The sequence below is a fragment of the Symphodus melops genome (assembly GCF_947650265.1).
Source record: "Symphodus melops genome assembly, chromosome: 8".
Lineage (NCBI taxonomy): Eukaryota > Metazoa > Chordata > Actinopteri > Labriformes > Labridae > Symphodus > Symphodus melops.
This window is the reverse complement of record NC_136698.1, coordinates 4,395,211-4,415,140: the sequence shown is the minus strand read 5'-3', so window position 1 is coordinate 4,415,140 and position 19,930 is coordinate 4,395,211. Positions and strand designations below refer to the sequence as shown.

Below are 19,930 nucleotides of genomic sequence, written 5' to 3'. Positions count from 1 at the left end.
TCTGGGAATTAGAGAATCTGCAAGGCTCTGGTTTTATTTGCTCTGGCAGTTGCATCTGGTCCCCTTCAGTTCAGACAGATTTACATCCAGCCTGATTCAGGTCAAGCTAATCACAACAGTTTATCTGAAATGGGAAGGCTTAGAGCCATTTAGGCAGATCTGTAAACAACCAAGATGGCTGCCGCTGATGTGTCATATTCCGTATCTTGTTTTATTTAACACACAGAGTGTGTTGAATATACAAGGCTTCCAAGTGTATGACATTCTACTTGTATTTGATTTGTAAGGTCGACCTTCATCTCTTTATTAATTTCGCTTTGTTTCCTTAAAGCCCCCGACACCTGTAACATGGGCAGCCTGCCGAACGGAGGCTGTGAATACTTGTGTCTGAAGGCCCCTCAGATCACAGACCACTCCCCCAAGTACACGTGTGCCTGTCCTGACGGCATGGAGCTGGGACCGGACATGAGGCGTTGTGCAGTAGGTAAGTCAGTCACACTCTGAACGATAAATCACAGAGACACGCTCTTAATTAACAGGATTGAGCTGAAGAGTGTCACACAAAGTCTACATCACTGTAACCATGGAGACGAGATGATTTAGTGTTAGGACATGAGGAATTCAATTGGTTTCATTCTCCCAGCACTGCTTAAAGGAATTCACCTCATAATAAAGTATTAAAACATGTCTTGAAATAAACTATCCAGTGTATGCATGGAAGGCTTAGGGAAGTTTTTCTCACGCCATTCTAGGAAGGAAGAACTTCTTCTTTCCGGCCGTGTATGATAACTCAAAGCTTGGCCTGTCATGTTGCATTTGATTTTGTGACTTCATTCTGCACAACTAGACCAAGAAGGACTCATTCCTTAATAGTTTTCAGTGCTGGAGCTGAAGTCCTGCTGAGGGTTTCTCCACGTGTGTCTTCTGTCCTGAAATGCAACGTTTAAGGAGATCCACTTTAAGCCCACTTCTTCAATCAACCTTTATTTGTACAGCTCCAATTCATAACAAATGTTATCTCAAGACACTCTCGAGCAGGTAAAATACTGGACTCATTGTTATATGACTTACAACAACCCAACGTACACTCACCTTGAGCACAAGGCAACATTTGGCAAAGTTACAATGGCAATAAGAAGAACGATAGATAATGCCCAAATGCTAGGATGTTGTCTAAAACGTGAATAACAACAGAATGCAATGATTAACAAAACATTTAAACCCCATATTTGATTGTAAATAGCACAAAAATAACGTGACAAATTGTAGTTTTGGAAATATGCCTTAAATTTGATGTCAACAACATGTTTAAGAAGTTGGGACAATGGCAACAATAGGCTTGAAAAGTGACAGGTCAAAAGGTTCACTGGCAGCAGGTTAGTAACATGGTTGGTACAGTATCATTTTTTTATGTTTAAGATGTAGGATCATTGACATGAGGAGAGGGCAAAGGCGGTTTGGTGTTTTTTTTTTTTTTTTTTTCAAAGCTTTATCAGCCAATAATCGACACAATCACAAGCTAATATGAGTGTTGTCATTTGTTCTGTGGCTGTTAAAGGGAACTGAAACAGGATTATGCAATCAACAATACCCCAGGGCCAGACAGCTCCACATGTTTAACACTGCATGTGCCCTAACCTAATGGGATTCTATGATAGATACAATGTGACGATGTGAAAGGAAGTCTTAGCTTTCTCTTGCAAGAAGAATGGAGGCTTTAGCAATTATATTTATATAGTTATAATATATAATGTAGTTTTATTTTAGATCGGTTTAAACAGGCTTATATGAACATCCCATCTGTTTTCAAAAGCTTCTTAATAAAGAGGCTTAAACACAAATGATTCATGATTGTAATGTCAGCTCTGCTACACACCAAAGCTGTTCAATTAATATCCATTTATATTTCTTTATAATCATGGAAAAATAGCCTATTGACTACAGCTAATACGATCCATATTAAGTGTTTACTGACGCCAGCCTTCATTCATTTTGATTGATCGCAAGCCAACTCCTTCAGAGAAGACGATACCTGAGCTGACTGTAATGCTATCTTGGGAAGTGGGTCAGGATTCTCCCAGCTTACCTGTGTTTCCAGCTCACTCCTTTATTACACTGACCTTACTTCACTGCACAGCCAGGCCCACAAGCATAGTTGCTTCATTTCACAAGTGTTAAGCTGCTATCCTCAAAGAAACCTGTTCTGTTTTGCACTTAATGTTTGCACATGTGAGAGGGGGGAAGAAGCTAACACAGAGATGATGATGTATGAAGGCTGCTATCCAGAGAATTCCTCTGAGAATGGATGGGGGAGGAAACATGGCCATGGAGCGTGCAGAAAACACTTTCAATTTTGGAAGTCCCAATGCAATGCAAGTATTCCTGCTGAGCACATATTAAGATTCAATGAAAAGGCCAGTGCATTATGTTCTTCCAAATTTGAGCTCACTGTCAACTTATAACCTGGCCTGATTATGCTGAATTTTAAAGGTCACATATTATTCCGCTTTTTAACAAGTTAAAATAAGTCAGCGCTCACTAAAACATCGCTTTAAATGCAAATGAGCTGTGTGGCCCCGCTCCTCTCTGGAAGGTGACGTGGCTTGGGCTCTCTCACAACATGCCCTGCCGTTTGGAAAGGTGGAATCCAACGGCCTAACAAACACTAAAATGTGTGGGTGTCACCCATTTGGGGGAGGGGTTTATACCCTTTGTGATGTCACAAAGGAAAACAGCCTGTTTGAGCATACATTTTCCAAAAAGTGTAGCAGGCAAAAAACAAGGAAGATAGACTTTTCCCTTAATAAATTTTGGGGTTTGTAGACAGACTAAGGACATACGGTACAGGGTATTTTGCACAATATGTGACATTTAATACTATCTGTTTCGGTTTGTTATATATTGGTTGTCAGGAATAAAATTAGATAAAATATACAAAATTATTTTTGTACCTGGCATCCATGTACTAAGCATGTTAAATTATATGGGATGTTGGGCAATTGCTCTTTTGGAGATATTTTAGCACTTCTGTGTTGGTGAAATTTAAGCAGAATAAAACATTAAATCAAAATATACTAACATATCCTTAGGATACTTAAACGTTTGTCACAGAGAGTTCCTAGCCACTTTAAATAATTGCGAATCCTGGCCGGCCTGGTTTTTTTCTTTCTTTCTTTCTTTCTTTTTTTTGTATAGTTCGGCCGAGAACGACCACCACAGCCGCTCCAACCACCACCACTACACCTCCTACCACAACAACAAGCCCTACAACAACAAGCACAACAACTCCCCCTCACACCACGACTTCCCCAACAACCACGACATCAAGCACGACCGCCACCTCTCCTGCCACCACGCTCAGGCCCACATCCAGACGTCTGACGACTCCGACCCCTCCTCAGACGCCGAGGAGAACCTCTACGGAGCATCCTCGGACTCGCTCGTCCACGAGTACAGAGACGACCACTTTGAAAAGTCAGAGCTCCACTTCCACACACACACCCCTGCTGGGTCCAGTGGCTCCGATTCAGAGAGAGAGCAACGGCAACCTCTCCCACAGAGGTAAGGGTCCTGGTGAGCAGGGTTTGTGCATAGGAAAGAGAGTTTGTGTGAAGTGAGTGTTTGCAAGCCGCATGTGTTCTTCTGCAAGTTATAACCACCTGTCATTATTGCAGCAGGGAGCTGAAAACCACTACTTACATCAATTTCCCTCCTCTCTGTGGATTTTCTTTCTTTCTCTGACCATCTGTCTATCTACTGTCCTCTTCTCTTCGCTGCTTTTCTCTCTGTTCCAAAAACACACACACACACATACACTCGCTCTCTGGCTCGTGTGGCTCTCTGTCTGCTTGCAGTTGGTCCCTCATGAGCAGCGTGTAACAAAGCTGTCGAGCTAACAAATGACAGTCCTCTCGATTCTCACCTGCCACCTCTCATCACTCAGCCTCCCTTTCTGACAGCCTTTCTTTCACTCTTTGTCTTCCTCTCTCTCTTGCCCTGTTCTCTCTCAAACTAGCAGCATTATCCGTCCTCGCACCAATCAAGCTTTACTGGTGCAGAAGAAAAATACTGCTTTACAGTTTGTTGCCCAGACAAGCAATGACAGCAGAATATAACAGCAGTAACAATGGTTTACAAAGCCACTCTGAGACTCAAATTGTATTTGACAGCGTAGTACAATCCTTGATAGCATGGCAAAGTAGAAATTGATAAACCACTGTGCTCTACACCACATGCTGTGGTGTTATTTTGTTACAGAAATCCGTGTTTTCAGCTCTCCGCTTGAATCTTTGTGGCCTTTCCTACACAGACATTAACAAGAGATAGTTGTAGCTGTCAAACTGCCAAGGCAGCTATTGCTCCTCCAGTCATGTTTTCTTTATAGAAGAAGAAAGATGACACATTCAAATAGATTACTTTTTATCCTTTTTATCTCGTCATTATGACTGGTCTTTTGCATGATTAGTGTTTTAGATACACATTATAAGTACACAAATACTGTGCTGTGCTGTGTTTAAGTACTGGCAGTTCCTCCTGTACAGCCTAAACCTGTGAACAGGCATCAGCATGTATGACAGTCATTAGCACCCCAAACAATCAACATTTATCTTTATTCCAAAGCAGAAGCTTTGCACAGCAACACAATATACTATGGCCGCCTTCACATCTACAGTTTCAGAGCAACAAAGAAGAAGAGTGGCTGCAGGTGAAGTTTTAAGTTAAGGTGTGAATTCAAATAGGTCAAAACAAGGACTTAAGCAAGTTCAAATGAAGGCTGTTTTTTTTCCTCTTGTTTAAAAATGATAAAACCTCTATTATTTAAATGATCAAAAAGTATTTTTTAAAAAAGCACTCAACCAAAAGCTTCAGCAAGTGAACAAGAGAGAGAGAGCACTGTTTCAATGCACAACTGTTTTGGGAACCTTTGACACATTGCCAATCTATTTGTGCAGTCTAGGGAGAATGTGCAAGTTTTTGTTCCAGTAGATGTCGGCCCTGAGCTCGAGCATAAACCCAGAACAAACTGCTGTTTGGCTGCTCCTCCACCATACTAAAAGCCTTTGCTCTCCTCCGGCGACACACTTCCAACCCCCACCACCACAGTTGAGTGTAAGGGATGCAATTGCCTGTGGCCTGCATTGTTGTGTTAACAGGCTAATGCTAAAACACTTTAATTAGCTTGTAGTACACATTGCTGATAATCAATGACTGTGATTTAAAAACGCCTATGTGACATCAAAGTAAGAAGTAGGTATGTTAATCTTCTTTTCTCTAGTCCTTAAACAGACAAACTTAAACCACTTTATGTGTTAGGAGAACAGTAGAATGTAAACATGACTGTGACAACAACACATCCAGTGGGACTCAAGCTTCTCTCTCATTGTTGATGGTCATGACTCAGAGATGCAGAGGATGTACTTGGTTTCTGCTGTCTATGTGTCAAATGTTGTTCTGCAGTGAGGCCATACAGGAGTAGACATTATATCATTATATCACACCAATACTGGGAAATTCAAGCTACAACTCTGAAAACTTACTCTGTATCAGCTAATTCTTAAGTTTTGCTTTCCTAAAATGATTTAAGAAAAGAAAAAAAAAAACAGTTTTGGGCACTTGTTAAATCATGCATCATTTATTACGCTCGTCACACATTTGCTTTACTTTAATGACACAGCCTTCCGCTTCAAAGTTAATAAAATATGAACAGAAGAAACTGAGCGAAGGAAAAAAGTGGTCAGTGAGTGAGAACGTTTGCAAGCTGTTGTACCACGTTTGAACTCTGATTTTACAATATTGCATTTACATCACAGACATTCCTTGTTAAAATTGAGAAACCGGGGGAAGAAGGACTGAGGTTGCAAGAGCTATGCAGCGGAAAATGAGAAAGAGAGGATGATGAAATAGGCTGTGAAAGTTGAAGGAAAGGGAGGAATTGGAGACATAGTGAGGGCAGGGAAATGAGGGAGATGAAAGGTGAGGAGTTAAACTAAACGTTAGATTAAAAAGACAGTAACAGACAACAAAGAGGTTATAGAGGGAATACAATGAACAGGGCGCAAAAGGAATCATAACATTTTGGCATATGAGCAGGGAGTTATTAAGTGTAACACTTTTGGGGGAAACTGGATTTAGTGGGATGAGAAAGGAGGGGGTGAAAAATAGGCAGGAGAGAAAGTGATTTTCTGGGAATTAAAAAGAATGGCTGCTAGAGCTAGTCTCATCACTGTAGGGCTGAGGGAGTTTTTTCCACAGTTACTAAGATGCAAGAGCATGTTTCTTCTGGTCTCTGAAGTTGTCAGCCTCGTTACTACAACCACAAGTGCTCCAGATGCGAGGTGGAGCAGATGCAGATGAGAAAATGGGGCACGAACAAGACGCGTCTCCAAACCCATGGGCCATGTGTTATGATTTTCAACTCAGTGCACACTGTCAGGTTTGCCAGCATCAGCTGTTACCCATGGTGCCGCGCCGTGGCTGGCGTGGTGGAGGGATGTAGAGCCAAGAGTTTCAGGAATAAAAGATAAACCACAGCTGGTACACAAAGCTCGAACATCCAGGCTCTTAAGAAGTGGAACCTTCGCTCTCAAAAGCAGAAATTATTTATCAATGTTTTTGCAGCTTTGGACTGCAGCAGAAAACGCTGCCTCGCCTTTACGGGGTCAGTACAGTCAGTCTTAAAACTATAATGAAGGACCTATATAAACATCGAACAAAGTTTTTGATTTAAGCTAACGTGAGTTTTCAGCAGTCTTGAGTTACGCAAGTGACGTGCTTTTAAAAAAATAAAAATGGAATCCCTTTTGATCGTTGTATGTATGGACACACTGAAGACCAACACTGGAAGATACCTAATTAACTTGATAGATTCAAACTGCTTGAACATGATTGGAGTATTTCAGAACAAAGTTGTTTCTTTGGTTTGCAAAGTCTGATGGTTCTCCTTGAACTGTTCTCTTGCATTATGCCTCTAAATACATCATCCCTGAGTGGGCCATCTCTCTTCCTCCAGCTGAGAACAACAAACCCAGAGGGAGTTTGCCTTCACTTTTTTCAGAAAGTCATTAATCAACAGTTAATTTAGTTAGGAAATATTTGATATCTGCTATATTAGTGTCTACAATTTAGCCCAGTGAAGGCACATTGTCCTCACATTCAAGGCAACTGATTGCAGATTCTGTTATTCTGTTTGCTTTCCAAACATAGAACAAAAACACTGTGGTTACACTACACATCATGATATGTCTGTATTAACAAGAGCAGAGTATGGGGATATACATAGCATAATTGTTCATGGATACAGACAACAACACATTCTTTTGAGCTTAAAATTCCTCCAGCGGTAATAGTATTAATGAAAATGAAACTCATTTTCTTCCTCTTTCTTCTTTGCTGGCCTTTTCGAGCACTGCTTCTTTCATGCTGTTTAATAAGATTCTATTAATCCGCCTTTTAGAGTCTCAGCACCCATCGGACATCCCTCATACTATATTCACTCCTGCTGACTCAGGACTCAGAGGCTTCAATGCTCAGTCTGAGGTCCTGTCACCGTCTGAGCCTCTTTATGTTACAGCTTGCACTTTGAGTGTGAGTGTGCACTTATTGAAAGGCTTTTTACTCCCCCTTATTATGGCATTTATGAGCAAAAATACGTCTTATGGTCCGCCCCAATCCCTCAACTCCCATCTGTGTTTTCTGCAGACGTGCAGCTCACACAGCTCTCCTTCCAGGATGAGCCAATCAGTATGCAGGACGAGCGCTGTGCTGTCTTCTATTAATCTTCCTCACTACACTCCATTAAAGCCATCTGATCACACTTTGGCTAAACGCTAGCCTGCTGCTAACAGGAGTTTTGGGAGCAGGATTTATGTCAAGCTCAAAAAATATATATACTTTTAGGGTTAAGTTTGAAGGGCTGGAGCTTCAAAACATGTAAAAAAAAAAAATCCTGCATATAATTATGGCTCAAACAATGACTTTAATAGAAGGTCATGTTTTTAAGTTCACGCCCAAGGTTTCCCAAACAAACAACTATTTGTCAAACTTAGACTGAGGAGATATGTTGCTTGCTGAAACCAAATGTGTTTTTCAGTTATATTTGTGATGCATTACTTCCTGGAATCTCATTTGTCTCCTTTTAGATTAAAAACGATCTCATTGCTTTTATATAGCATCCTGGTATGAGTCACATATACGTACACTGCAAAAAAAAAAGGCAGCAGCCCAAAGTGAAATCAGACGTGGTTCTTTCTTGTCTGCTTACACTCTGCAAATATTTTCCCTGGCATATGGTGCTTTAAAGTTGTTTTTCTCTCTAGTAAAGGTCTTATGGGATGGTGTTTTGGATCCAAACTTTTTTGCTCATTTTTTATTTTTCTCTCTCTCTCTGTTCGTCTCAGCTGCGAGTGATCACTACCTCATAGGTAACAACATCACAGTAGCTGTTCTGGGGATAGTCATTCCTATCGGTGAGTACTCTTTACTTTCTCGCTGCGTTGCCTTCTTGCTTTCTGTCCGCCTGCCTCTCCCTTCTGGCTCGCTTGTCGCTCAAAGTCCTGCATGTTCTGTGTGCATCTGTTTCATTTCATGTGTCTGGCTCAGTGTGTGTGTGTGTGTACGTGCATGTGCGCGTGTGAACTTGCATGTAGTTTCTAGTGTTTGTAATCTCACCTGACAGTTTATCATAGATTTAACACCTCCAATTTGTGTCTCTTGAACATGCCTGAATCAGCCGCAGCTCTGACATTGGAGAACAAAATAATAGTTGAGTACTTGAGAGAGTGTAGTGAGCCATGGTATTATCCAACAATGGACTCCTGGCCTACGGCTAGAGAAATTCATTATGGACCAATAAGCCCGTCAGTCAGCGGTGGCCAGGCCTTTGCTACGTGCACATTATGTCGTTATTAATGCGATTTGAGTAAATGGGAAATTCAGTTCCTGTTTTGTCATCACATTTGACCAGCTGTTGTAACATTATTAAGCTCTTGTTCCCACTCTGACGCTCATACAGTATTGCTCAGCTAAAATCAATGACCTATTTCTGTGACCCAGTGGACTGAGAGCCGGTTATACAGTCACTGAAATCTTTCTCTTTTTTTCAGTTAAGGAATTATGAAAGGACTAGAAAAGGGCTTAATGAGATAAAATTGTGTTTTTGGCTCGGAGCAGGGGAACCCTTGAACTCGGAAATAAATAATAATATTATTGTTGGCATTGTTTGGAGAAAATCACGACGAGTCCGCCAACATTTGGTTGTTACATGACATTCAAACCAGCTTAATAAAGCAAAACTATTCTATTAGTTAGTATTAGTTTTAGTCTAATGGAAGTCTAATTTAATGGATATATTTAATGCGAATGCATAAATTTGCAAATCCGCTGAATGTGCAAATGACCTCAAAGTTGCGGCGTATGTCGCTGATTGAGATCTCTTTCATCCCTAATATTGAAGACTTTGATAAATTATGGGAGCGCTAAAACGTCGTAAAGCCGTTTTTTCATTCTTCACGATTGAGATATCAGCTCATTAAAACAACCCCTGAGACTGTTAACCCTTTCCTCCCAATCCCTCATTCTGTCCTTCTGCCATTCTTCATGGCCATGAATAAATCCCCCCATTCTGCATTTTATGGCAGCTTTGAAACATTAATTATTGCTGGAGGTCCATCAGGGCTGGATTTCTGCACCCCGCCCACCCTCCTCACATCCGCCTAACTCACCACGCCCACCCACAGCTCCATGAAGGGGGAAACAGCCCAATGTGATTATCAGTATTTTGCCAAAGTCAGGCTGCTGTGTCGCTCTCTAATTAGAGTAAAAATGTTCTAAATGAGACAAAAGCCTGTGTTCTTTTTCAGACAGTATTCATTTAGTGGGGAACAAAGGAGGATGTGGGGTTTCCAGCCCAGTCACACAGGGGATCTCAAGTGCCGATCCAACAAAAGAGCAATTAGATGGTGTTTCCACTGGGGAGGAAGACACATCCACAGACACAAAAACACACCTCCGCACATGCTTGTTTTATCTCTACTCATTGACACACTTCGTGCTTGGCCGTTGGTCTCACACACACACTTACACACATACACACACACACAGACTCATCGACACACTGTATACACACAGGTCCTTCAGGACAGCTAGGCCGTCATGCTCATATGGTAATGAGAGGGGAGACCAAGCTTATCTAAAATCCTCCAATCCAATTCTCTCTCATCCTCTTTCCCTGTCCATTCCCCTCCCATAACCCCATCCAAAAAAAAAAAACCAGACAGCAGACAGTTTTTTTTTTTTCACAGGCTGGTACACAATTAGGAATCATAGCTCAACACATCAAATGAGGATAATAGACTGATCACAGCTAAGCCACCTCGCTACCAAACTAAAATCTCTGGCTTCAGGACGCATGTTACAAGTTTCAGTAGAATAACCTATATGGTTCATTTGTTGTGTGTGTCTTTAATGTGCTGATTAAAATGGGATTTTGTGCATTATGCATTTATTGTTGCAAATTTTGTTTGTATGATTTTGATCATTCTGTAAGATTGAGACTAAGAAAAACAAAACATGATTTTATAATGTATTGATGCATATGAGGGCTCATTGTCTTCAGTTTTTTTTTTCTTCCAAATAATCCAAAATTACGACCAGGAAAGAATTTTGTTTTTTTAAATAACACAATATCAATCCAGGGAATCCCAGAGTTAACTTTGCAGCTGAGGAGGGACCTATGTTGACGTTATCATTTAAGGGGGCAGAAACAACCCCCATAATGCACAGCATCTACTGTGTGAAACAGCATCTGAACTCTAGCACATTATTAAAAATGTGAATCCATGTTTCCTTTCATAAGATCCACATTTGGATGCCCTCCTGCATTCAAGAAATGTTCAGCATTGCAACAAAAACAACAAAAAAACACTGACAACTAGAGTTCAGCTCGGATATTTAAGTTATCTTGAAGGGAGCACAGCTGAGCTTATTCATCAATCAATCAGTATATCAGCCAATCAAATGACAAGTTAAATTATCTTACGGCACGGATTACAATATTATTCATGTTAGCAATGATTTGTATTAATAATTAAATTGTTAATGTTTAAGGCACCAAAGGATTCTCTGGACGTTAAGCTTTTCCTGTGTCCACCATTTTTCTGCTTGTTTTAATTCCCCTGCTCCACTGATGTGTCTCGCAGGTATAATTACGATTTTAAATGGTTCTGAAAAATCAAAACAGGAAGTAATGAGCCCTCAGTACACCGAGTATGCGTGTGTGTGTATGTATGTGTGAGTGCTTAAAGCGCCGCTATGTGTCCCCTGGGCTGTGTTAACGCTCCCGCCGTGTGTTGTTGTTGTGTGTGTGTTAAACACATGCAGTCCCTATCCTTGCCACAGTGGTCATCGGATTGCTCTGCACCGGCGGCTACCTGGTTTGGCGCAACTGGAGGCGCAAGAACACCAAGAGCATGAACTTCGACAACCCCGTTTACCGCAAAACCACGGAGGACGACGACGACGAGATCCACATCGGGCGGCACAGCGAGTCCATCGGTCACGTGTACCCAGCAGTGAGTGGAAGCCACAGTCAGCCGTTCATAGCGCTGCCTCTAGGGGGCGGCATCTCAGACAGCAACTCTCACTGGTACTCAGGGGCGCCGATGCTGTCCAGCGGCAAATGAGAGCAACAGAAAAATGTGTGCTGGGATCATACACAGGGGTTTTTGGAAATGCCCGTTTGTTCTATATGTCTGCCTGCTGGAAAGAAAGAAACAGGCTTAAACACACTCCCACACTCTCACACATTTTATTTCAAACACCAATCATACACACACTTCACCAGTTCTTCACGTACGCATCACTTCACCTCCATGACCATTATCATACAGTACGTATGTGTTTCCTTGTTGTCAACCTGCCGTCCCATTGATTTGTACATTCTGTTGGTTTTTCAGGTCGTAGAAGTGTTTGTGTGTTACTCTGAGACGTCGTATTCTTCCAGTGAGGCCCCCCCCATTTCCTTCTGACACTCTTTACACAGATCGTCTTTGTTAACGACAGCAGCTGAGGCGATGGTTGTTTAGCAGCCTCAAATATGTACCACAGGGTAGCGTTTATTTGGAGAGGAATTTTGTGGTTGTTTCGTTCAAGTAATTCTTCTCAGCAAAGACAAAGGTTCGCAGGACATGTGACGGGGATTGAGGGGTAAATAACTGCTGTCTTGTTTCAGTAAAAAGAGGTGCATGATGGGCCTGTTTATTGGAAGAAGAAAAGAATAAACAGAGATGTGGTTTAGGACGAAGAGCTTTATTGTCACTTCAGAAAGTTGACTAAAAAGACAGCAGGGCAGAGAAAGAAGGAGACACTCATGTTTTCAATTTTAAATCATGAGAATGGAAAGTATCATCCTGACATTGATTCTACATGTTTTTTCTTTTTGTTTGTTCATGGAAGGCATGACGGTATAAAAATGGAGCACAAATCAGAACCAATGACGGTCCTAAATTACATTATTCATTTTCTGTTTTAAGCGCAGGAACCATAAATCTGTTGATTTCCCTTTGAAGCGGATTCATTTCTCTTTAAAACATAGAAACTGTTCATGAAGCTGCATTTCCCGAAGACAATGAAAAGCTATGATTTGCACTTCAACGCTTCGTACAGTGTGTCATCTCTCCGACATTTATTGAAGATATTTGTTGTTTATGGTATGGGAAAGCGAGGGCAGCCAAAAAGGATTAAGGCTTGATGGGGGGGGAGTGGGAGTCTAGCGCTTTGATCGGTTGGCATGGAAACACAGATTTCTTTGTGTTGCTCCAGAGAGAAAAAGAGGCAAGGAATTCTGGGTATCATTGGCATGGTGACAGGCTGGAGACGCACACATTTAAACACACACACATACGCACACATGAAACAGGTGCACGACTGAGTCATATTGAGATTCAAGGTCGAATTAGCTCCCACCCTCAGTGAGAGCTACTGCAAGGGAACTCTACTCCCTCGCTCAAGTCTTACAGGTTCTCTTTTATTGTCTTGTTACCTCTCCTGTCGTCTTCTCCTCTTTTCTTTTCTATCCTCTTCATCGTCTTCATCGGGTTGTTGGTTGTTTTGGGGTTTTTGTTGTTTTTTTGTTTTTTTTTAACGGCTCCTCAGACAGCCAGAGAAATCAGGCTGGCATTATGTGGGCCAGACATTTAAAGCCGTAGGCAAGCATCCTGCATTCCTCGCAAATTGGCAGCCAGAAAACAAGGGAAAGAACACGAGGGGGTTAGAAAGAGGAGAAACGGAAGGTCAGGGAAAAGGGGAAAAGGATGGATGAATTTATCTTCTGGGTGCCATCTAGGCTCAAATGTTCTCCTGATTTCCACCTTTGTTCTCTATTTTACTGTTTTCTCTCTCTCTCTCTCTCTCTCTCTCTCTCTCTCTCTCTCTCTCTCTCTCTCTCTCTCTCCTCTCTCTCTCTCTCTCTCCTCTCTCTCTCTCTCTCTCTCTCTCGCTCTCTCTCTCTCTCTCTCTCTCTCTCTCTCTCTCTCTCTCTCTCTCTCTCTCTCTCTCTCTCTCTCTCCTTCACCAGCCTTCTGTGGTAACAGTCTTTTTATCTGCTGTTTGCAGCGCGTGGCACTCAGTCTGGAGGATGATGGCTATCCCTGAGGGGGGGGATGTATCCATCCTACCATCCCGCCCCCCCCCTCCCTCCGTCCTCTCCTTCCCAATCCCATCCTGGCCCCTCCTCCTCTCATCACAGCCTCTACAGCACTACAACAAGGCCGCTACAACGCAGAGGAGAAACAGAAGCCTTCTTACCATTTTTAAGGAGCAGGGATGACATGTACTTCTTAAGCCCTCTGCTTCCTCCTCTTCTTCCTCAACATTACTACCACTACTAGCCAATACTACTTTCCTAAATTCCCATTAGTTTGTAGTCCCTGCTTTGCCCCTCTCTTCCATCTGCCTCTTGTTGTAGCTGTAGTGGTGTGTGAAATGCTGCTCGACGATTTCTGTTTAAACTAACCTCATTATTAACGACAAATTGAAGGCTGTCAGTACATGGGGAGTTTATCATTCTGATTCCCTCATGCTATGACTTTTTATTTATTGGCATGTGTTTGCTGTCATAAGTCTCGTAAAAGTCTCATTGCAGATGGTGATATTTTTCTTCCTAGTTCCCTTTACATCTTGAGTTGACTCAACAGATATTTTAAAAGGGGGGAGGGGCGGGGGGGGATGTCATCCTTTTTCACGCCCTTCCTCTCATATGCGCCTCGTGACATATTGTATGTAGGCAGGCAAGACTAAATATAGCCAAGGGGAAAGTAGACAGGAAGAAATGATGGGGTTGGCAGCATGTTTGGAGGTGATTTTGGGGTGAAAAAGTGATGCAGGGTGTGTGTGTGTGTGTGTGTGTGTGTGTGTGTGTGTGTGTGTGTGGGTTTTTAGGGGGAATAGGAGGATTTATGCCACCAGAGGGTAGTGCCTCAGGGCAAAAAGCAGCAGTGCAGAAAAGGCCAGGGATTATGGGTAATCCTCTCTCCTGGTATCAGAGGTGTGCCTACAGTCGATAATGAACTTTGGGTTGTTTATTTTCAGCAGGTGTCAGGTGTCGCATATTTGCTTCTAGTTTTTTGATTGTCTTTGTGTCTGCTGCCATTAATATTTAGGAGATGGAGCTCCAGAGTTTTACAAAGCATCTTCCTGCAAAATGAAAATGCAGTTTTGAGTGGCTGAGTTCAGAAAGTTTCACCGCTGCCAAACATGCACACATGCTTGTGTGTTCCTTGCAAAACAAATGTCAGTCCCCCCTTTCTTAAATCATGACTGCTTGTTCTCAAGAGGAGAGGATGCGGAATAGAGGACTCGCTTTCTGCTGTCACTGACTGTTCAGAGTGGATGTTAAGGGTTTTGTTTGAGCAGATGAGAAATACGCCGAGGCTGACTGAGCCGAGCACTGATTTAATTTGAAGGCTGGATAGAGAGAAAACATGTTAACTAGTGTAAAGAGCTATCTTCCATTGGCTTGCCACAAACGAGCTTCCAGCCTGTTGAATTCATTCCCAGAAACGATGGCAATAACTTCTTAAAATGTGTTGACTACAAGTGAACATGGATTTCCTTCTTTTGACAGAGGGCTCAAGTATTTTCCAAAGTCCCCTGTGAAGTGCTACCCCATTTTCCATGAACCTTTCACTGCAAAATGAAGTTATGGGTAGTTTATTCAGACCCAGTGCTCTGCAGTGTAAAACACACTCGGTACCTAACAATAAAGTCCCAGGTCCTCCGGGAAAGTACCTGTGGTGGAAAGGTGACTCTATTCTCAAGTAAACACATTTAAAAACTTGAGGAGTTTATAACTTTTGATCAAACGGACTGAAATTAATCTCCGGTGCCTCTATTTGAGCTGTAAAAGTAAATAAGGCCATCAGCATAACGATGGGTTATTTCACTAATATTTCTGTCAGTCTTTGTGTTTATGTTTACCTCTGTAAAGATTCTTGACAGCAGGGAGGGATTTTTGTTGAGAAACACTGCTCATACTGTATGTACAGGAACAAATCAGAAAAAGGGCACAGGGGGCGCCATAATCAACACAAACTGAAGGTTCCTCGCAGGAACTTTAAGCTGTGAAGATGTTGTGTTTTCCAAACTATACATGCAACTCTGGGCTTCCATCCTTGGATAAACACATTTGAATAATTTTGCATTTCAGCTGAGCTGAGCTAAAACGTGCTTCTGTTTGTGAAATCCATACTCTTCAGATACCTCTGATACGTGTGGAAATATTTAGCAAAGAAACCGACAGAATGCAAACATGTAAGTCTTCCAACACACACTCCATGTAGACTCAGCATATGTCTTCATCTAATCATACAGACAGTTTGTGCATACAAACAAACAGCTGATGAATGGCGCTGATTATTCATGGGTCCCACTGTCTCCTGGAAAGGTTTACTCAGCGGAGATGCCTCCTTAAACCCTCAAGGGAAGAGGAAAGACAAAGAACCAGGTAGGAAGGGAATGACTGCCAGGATTTAGAGTACACCCATTTGTGCCTGGAAGATGAATGGTGGGTCATTTATGTTGATATTGCATCGCAGTACTCTGACAAAAAGAAGGCCCTCCCCCTCTGAGCTATGCACAGTTTTATGTTGTTTATGTGAGAACTGGCATCTTAGACAAGAAAACTGTATTCCTCCCCAGCACTGCACTAGTCTGCATCTATGCCCTTTTTCCTTTAACCTTTCATAGATGAAACAAAATAAAAAGCATTACACAGTGGGGAAGACTGTGACTCAGCTCAGCATGATCCTGGACTCGCTTGATAGCATCCTGCAGGGTCTGGTTTTTTGGCAGAATTTGGGTATGAAAGTGTATAAATCGACATTGCTACAATTTGGTCTCTACAGTGATCTTCTTTTTTTAATATCACCCAGCGGTATAATGACTGATGTGAATAGATGTTTTTTTCTTGATATTTTTGATCAACTTAAAATAAGAGTCCAGAAAGGAAGATGAAAATGATGTAAGATGCTGAAAAAATTCCCCAGGTCAGATATCTTTGTAAATTTTAGATTAAAGAAATCCCAAACACACAGTAGGTTGTGCACTCTGCAGAGTTTCCCTTTATGTCGACGCTTGCTGCAGGTACGATGGAGCTCCATAGTGAGAGTTGGAGAATAAATTGCTTATTTATTGAGGTGACTGAGCGTGGCATTGTAGAAAAGTTATTATTGCTGCAGTGTGGAGACAGATTGGTTGGTCCACTTGGAGGCCACCTTGAGAGAAGCCCTCTGCTGAAGGATGTTGAAAAAGTCCAGAAATGGACTTTTGACTTTCATCCTATATAAAAGCAGAAATTTAGACAACCCTGTTCCATATATGTACAGTATGTAGGCTACCACTAAGGAGATAGAGTGAGAGTGTGTGTGTGTGTGTGTGTTTCTTTAATACTTGAATACGTCTTTTAGTGTTGACCCAGTCATTTCTGCATTGTTGCACACATGCAACACAATATCTTGCACAAAGTTATTTAACACAAGTTTTACGATTAAAATGAAAATTCTAACTATTATGTTAAAAAAAAATCTGACTTTTTTGCCTTAGAGAAACGTTCCTCTATATTCTCGAGTATTCATTTTGGATTTGAGATGCTACTGTTTGCATCAGTGATTGATTCAAAACTACAGAGACAACACTAAAGGATTATTACTTCTTGTTTAACTCGAACGTGAGACTAATTTTTTTTTCTCCTTAGAGACTTCACAGACTCTACCTTAAGTACATTTGTGTTACTTTAACTTTATATCCAAATTACTGATGGATTAAAGAAAAGACAAATATGTCCTTTTTGTGTTGGTCAGGTTGCTATCACATTGCGTCACCTCATGATAAGGTTATTTGGGTTTGTTCTATGGGGAGGATGTTACATTATGAGAATATGTTAACAGCCATGATAGAGCCGATTTCAATCGAATTATTGTCTCGCTCTAATTCTAGTGTCCTGATTTGTGCTCTCTGTTTTTAACCGTCCGTCCTTCTCTTCCTTTCTTTACTCTGCTATTAGTTGTCTCCAATCTGTATTACCAGAGAATCTGACCCATGCTGCTTTAACCATGACACACTGACATGTCTCTAACTTCATTCACATCTTTACCACTGTTTCACTTCCTCCAATGTTGACTGTAGTTGTTGTACTACTGAATTTTAGCTTAACCAGCTCAGTCTCTTTCTCACATTCTCGCCTTTACATCTCATCTTCTTCATGGCCATCTTTTCTTTGGCAAGGGCTATCAGTTTGTGGGTACACAGATGTAAAAACACAGGAACAACGTGGCAAACAACTCATTGAAGGACTTATCTTGGAGTCCCAACAATGAAGCCCCCGAGCGGAAAATAGTAACTCCTTGTGAACCAGCAAACAGGAGCATTCCCCCACAAAGGCCATCTCCGACACCCCGACCCGGCTTCAGTTTTTGACTGTGGAAGAAGCCCTCATTGACTCTACCTGCCTGGAAAAGTTATCTCGTTGACTCACTGACTTTCCTTCAAAACCTTCAAAGCTTCCTCTTATTATCATGTGTTTTTTGGACTGTTAGTCTGTGAGTTGTAGTTGTTTCTCTCTCTCTCTCTCTCTCTCTCTCCTCACTGAACTGTTTTCAGTTTCATATTTGATCTTCTTGATGTTTCATTACTTGAAGGGCAGTGTTGAGTCGCCTACATTTTTCTACCAGTCATTGTTAAATGAAGGGTTGGGGGGGAAGGAAGACAGCTGTGGGGACATTGTGACATTTTTAATGGGTTTGGATGATGACATACATGGGCAGTATTTTGATGATTCACACAAATTTGAACACTTTACTACAGCAGTGATTGAAGTCGGAGAAAATCACCACAAATATAACAAACTCTCAGCTCCAATTTTCGCAGAAACGTCTACGTGCATTTGCTCCGAATATTGCAGATGTGTCATCGGCTGCAAGGAAATCTCCAAACCCATCTGGGCCTCTGTCCATTCCACAGCCATACGACAGGCATTTTTTTACGCTGTTTATTGCACAAAACTTTTCAAGAAGCCTTCTGCACTGTGTAAAGAGATACCGTTCTTAGGAGGGGGGAAATAAAAAAGGGGGGAGGGAGGGAGGGAGGGGGTCCTGTGGTACAGTCCTATGGTTTTGAATCGTGACTTGTAAATACCTTTTCATACAGCAAAAACTTTTTGATAATGTTTTAAATGTATCTGTAAAAAAAGATGTACATAAACCTCTGGGGTAAAAAGGAGTGTAGACTATATATGAATTTATTTGTACACAAGAGCACTGGATTTATTTACTACTTGATTGTAACTAAAAATTAATAATCTGCCAAAGTGTTTTTTTTTTCTTTCCTGACCATTTCCATTCGTTTGTTTTCTTTATGCTTTTTAACAGCCTTGCAGATTTCTAGTGTTCATACTGTATTTAATTCTTTTCAATAAAATTTTTTGTTGTGTTTTAAAAAAAAAAGAAAAGAAAGAGGAAAGCGGGGTTATAATTTTAATTTATTGGTGCCTTGTTTTGTGCTCCTGTAAACTTTTAGGCTACTCTTTCTGTTTTCTCTGTGTTGCGTGTCTGCGGGAGGGAGGGGGGGGGGGGGGGGGGGGGGGGGGATTGTTAATTGACATGGTTGGTACATGATAGGTTGGGTGGGAGTGGGGGGGGATTAAAAATTTAGCTACTTCTGTACTTACATGGATTATCTGTACTGTATGCCAAAATGGTCTCACTCACGTTTCTATGAAATCAACCTGTTGATAAATATCTCTATATATTGATATATTAAATTTATAAAAACTGTCCAACCTTTAGAGTTGATACTTTATTCCTCTTTTCCCTTTGTGTTAACTCTATTTACCACATCATTTTAATGTTACTGGTGCACTACAGTTTATTTATGCAGCTAGACAATTTTGTTCATTTACAGTAGATAGTAAATTATACTGTACCGCTGCACATTAACTCACACAGTTATTATTGCATGCTTGAATGTTTGAGCGTCTTCATCATTTTCATTTGTATTTAAATATGTTATCATGTATTGAAGAGGCTTGATTTGCACTTGTTGCGTGCCCTTAAAGATGTGAGATTTAGCTTGGACTTGTGACCAAAGACTTCAGACTTGGACTTGTAAAAAAAATAGTTGTGAGTTCTGAGTTAATGTTCACAATAGTCAGCATTCAAAATAGTTTCACTAGAAGTTATTCTGCAGGGACATTTCAGAGGCAAGCTATATTCAACAGTTTATTATTTTCTGCCCTTTAAATACAATGTTTTGACATAGTTTGAAACCAGTGTAAACAGTTTGCAGCTTACATGGCCACGCTCCCAAGCTCACCCACACAGAGTGTGTTTGTGGCTTATACGGTCTTGTTTATTTCAGTTTAATTCAGACAAGTTTTCCAACA

The 19,930-nt window shown here is 41.3% G+C and overlaps 1 protein-coding gene across 1 annotated transcript in view; it reads left to right on the top strand.

Moving 5' to 3' along the window:
• The window catches only part of LOC306828552 (low-density lipoprotein receptor-related protein 8-like), a gene marked incomplete at its 5' end in the record, with an annotated part of 86,729 nt that extends 73,613 nt beyond the window's left edge, over positions 1-13,116 (top strand). Inside the window, 4 exons of the mRNA XM_079351072.1 lie at positions 332-484; positions 3,196-3,561; positions 8,397-8,465; positions 11,377-13,116. Coding sequence (XP_079207198.1) covers positions 332-484; positions 3,196-3,561; positions 8,397-8,465; positions 11,377-11,678 — 890 coding nt within the window. The 3' untranslated portion in view covers positions 11,679-13,116. The remainder of the gene's footprint in view (positions 1-331; positions 485-3,195; positions 3,562-8,396; positions 8,466-11,376) is intronic.
• Positions 13,117-19,930: the final 6,814 nt, after the last annotated feature.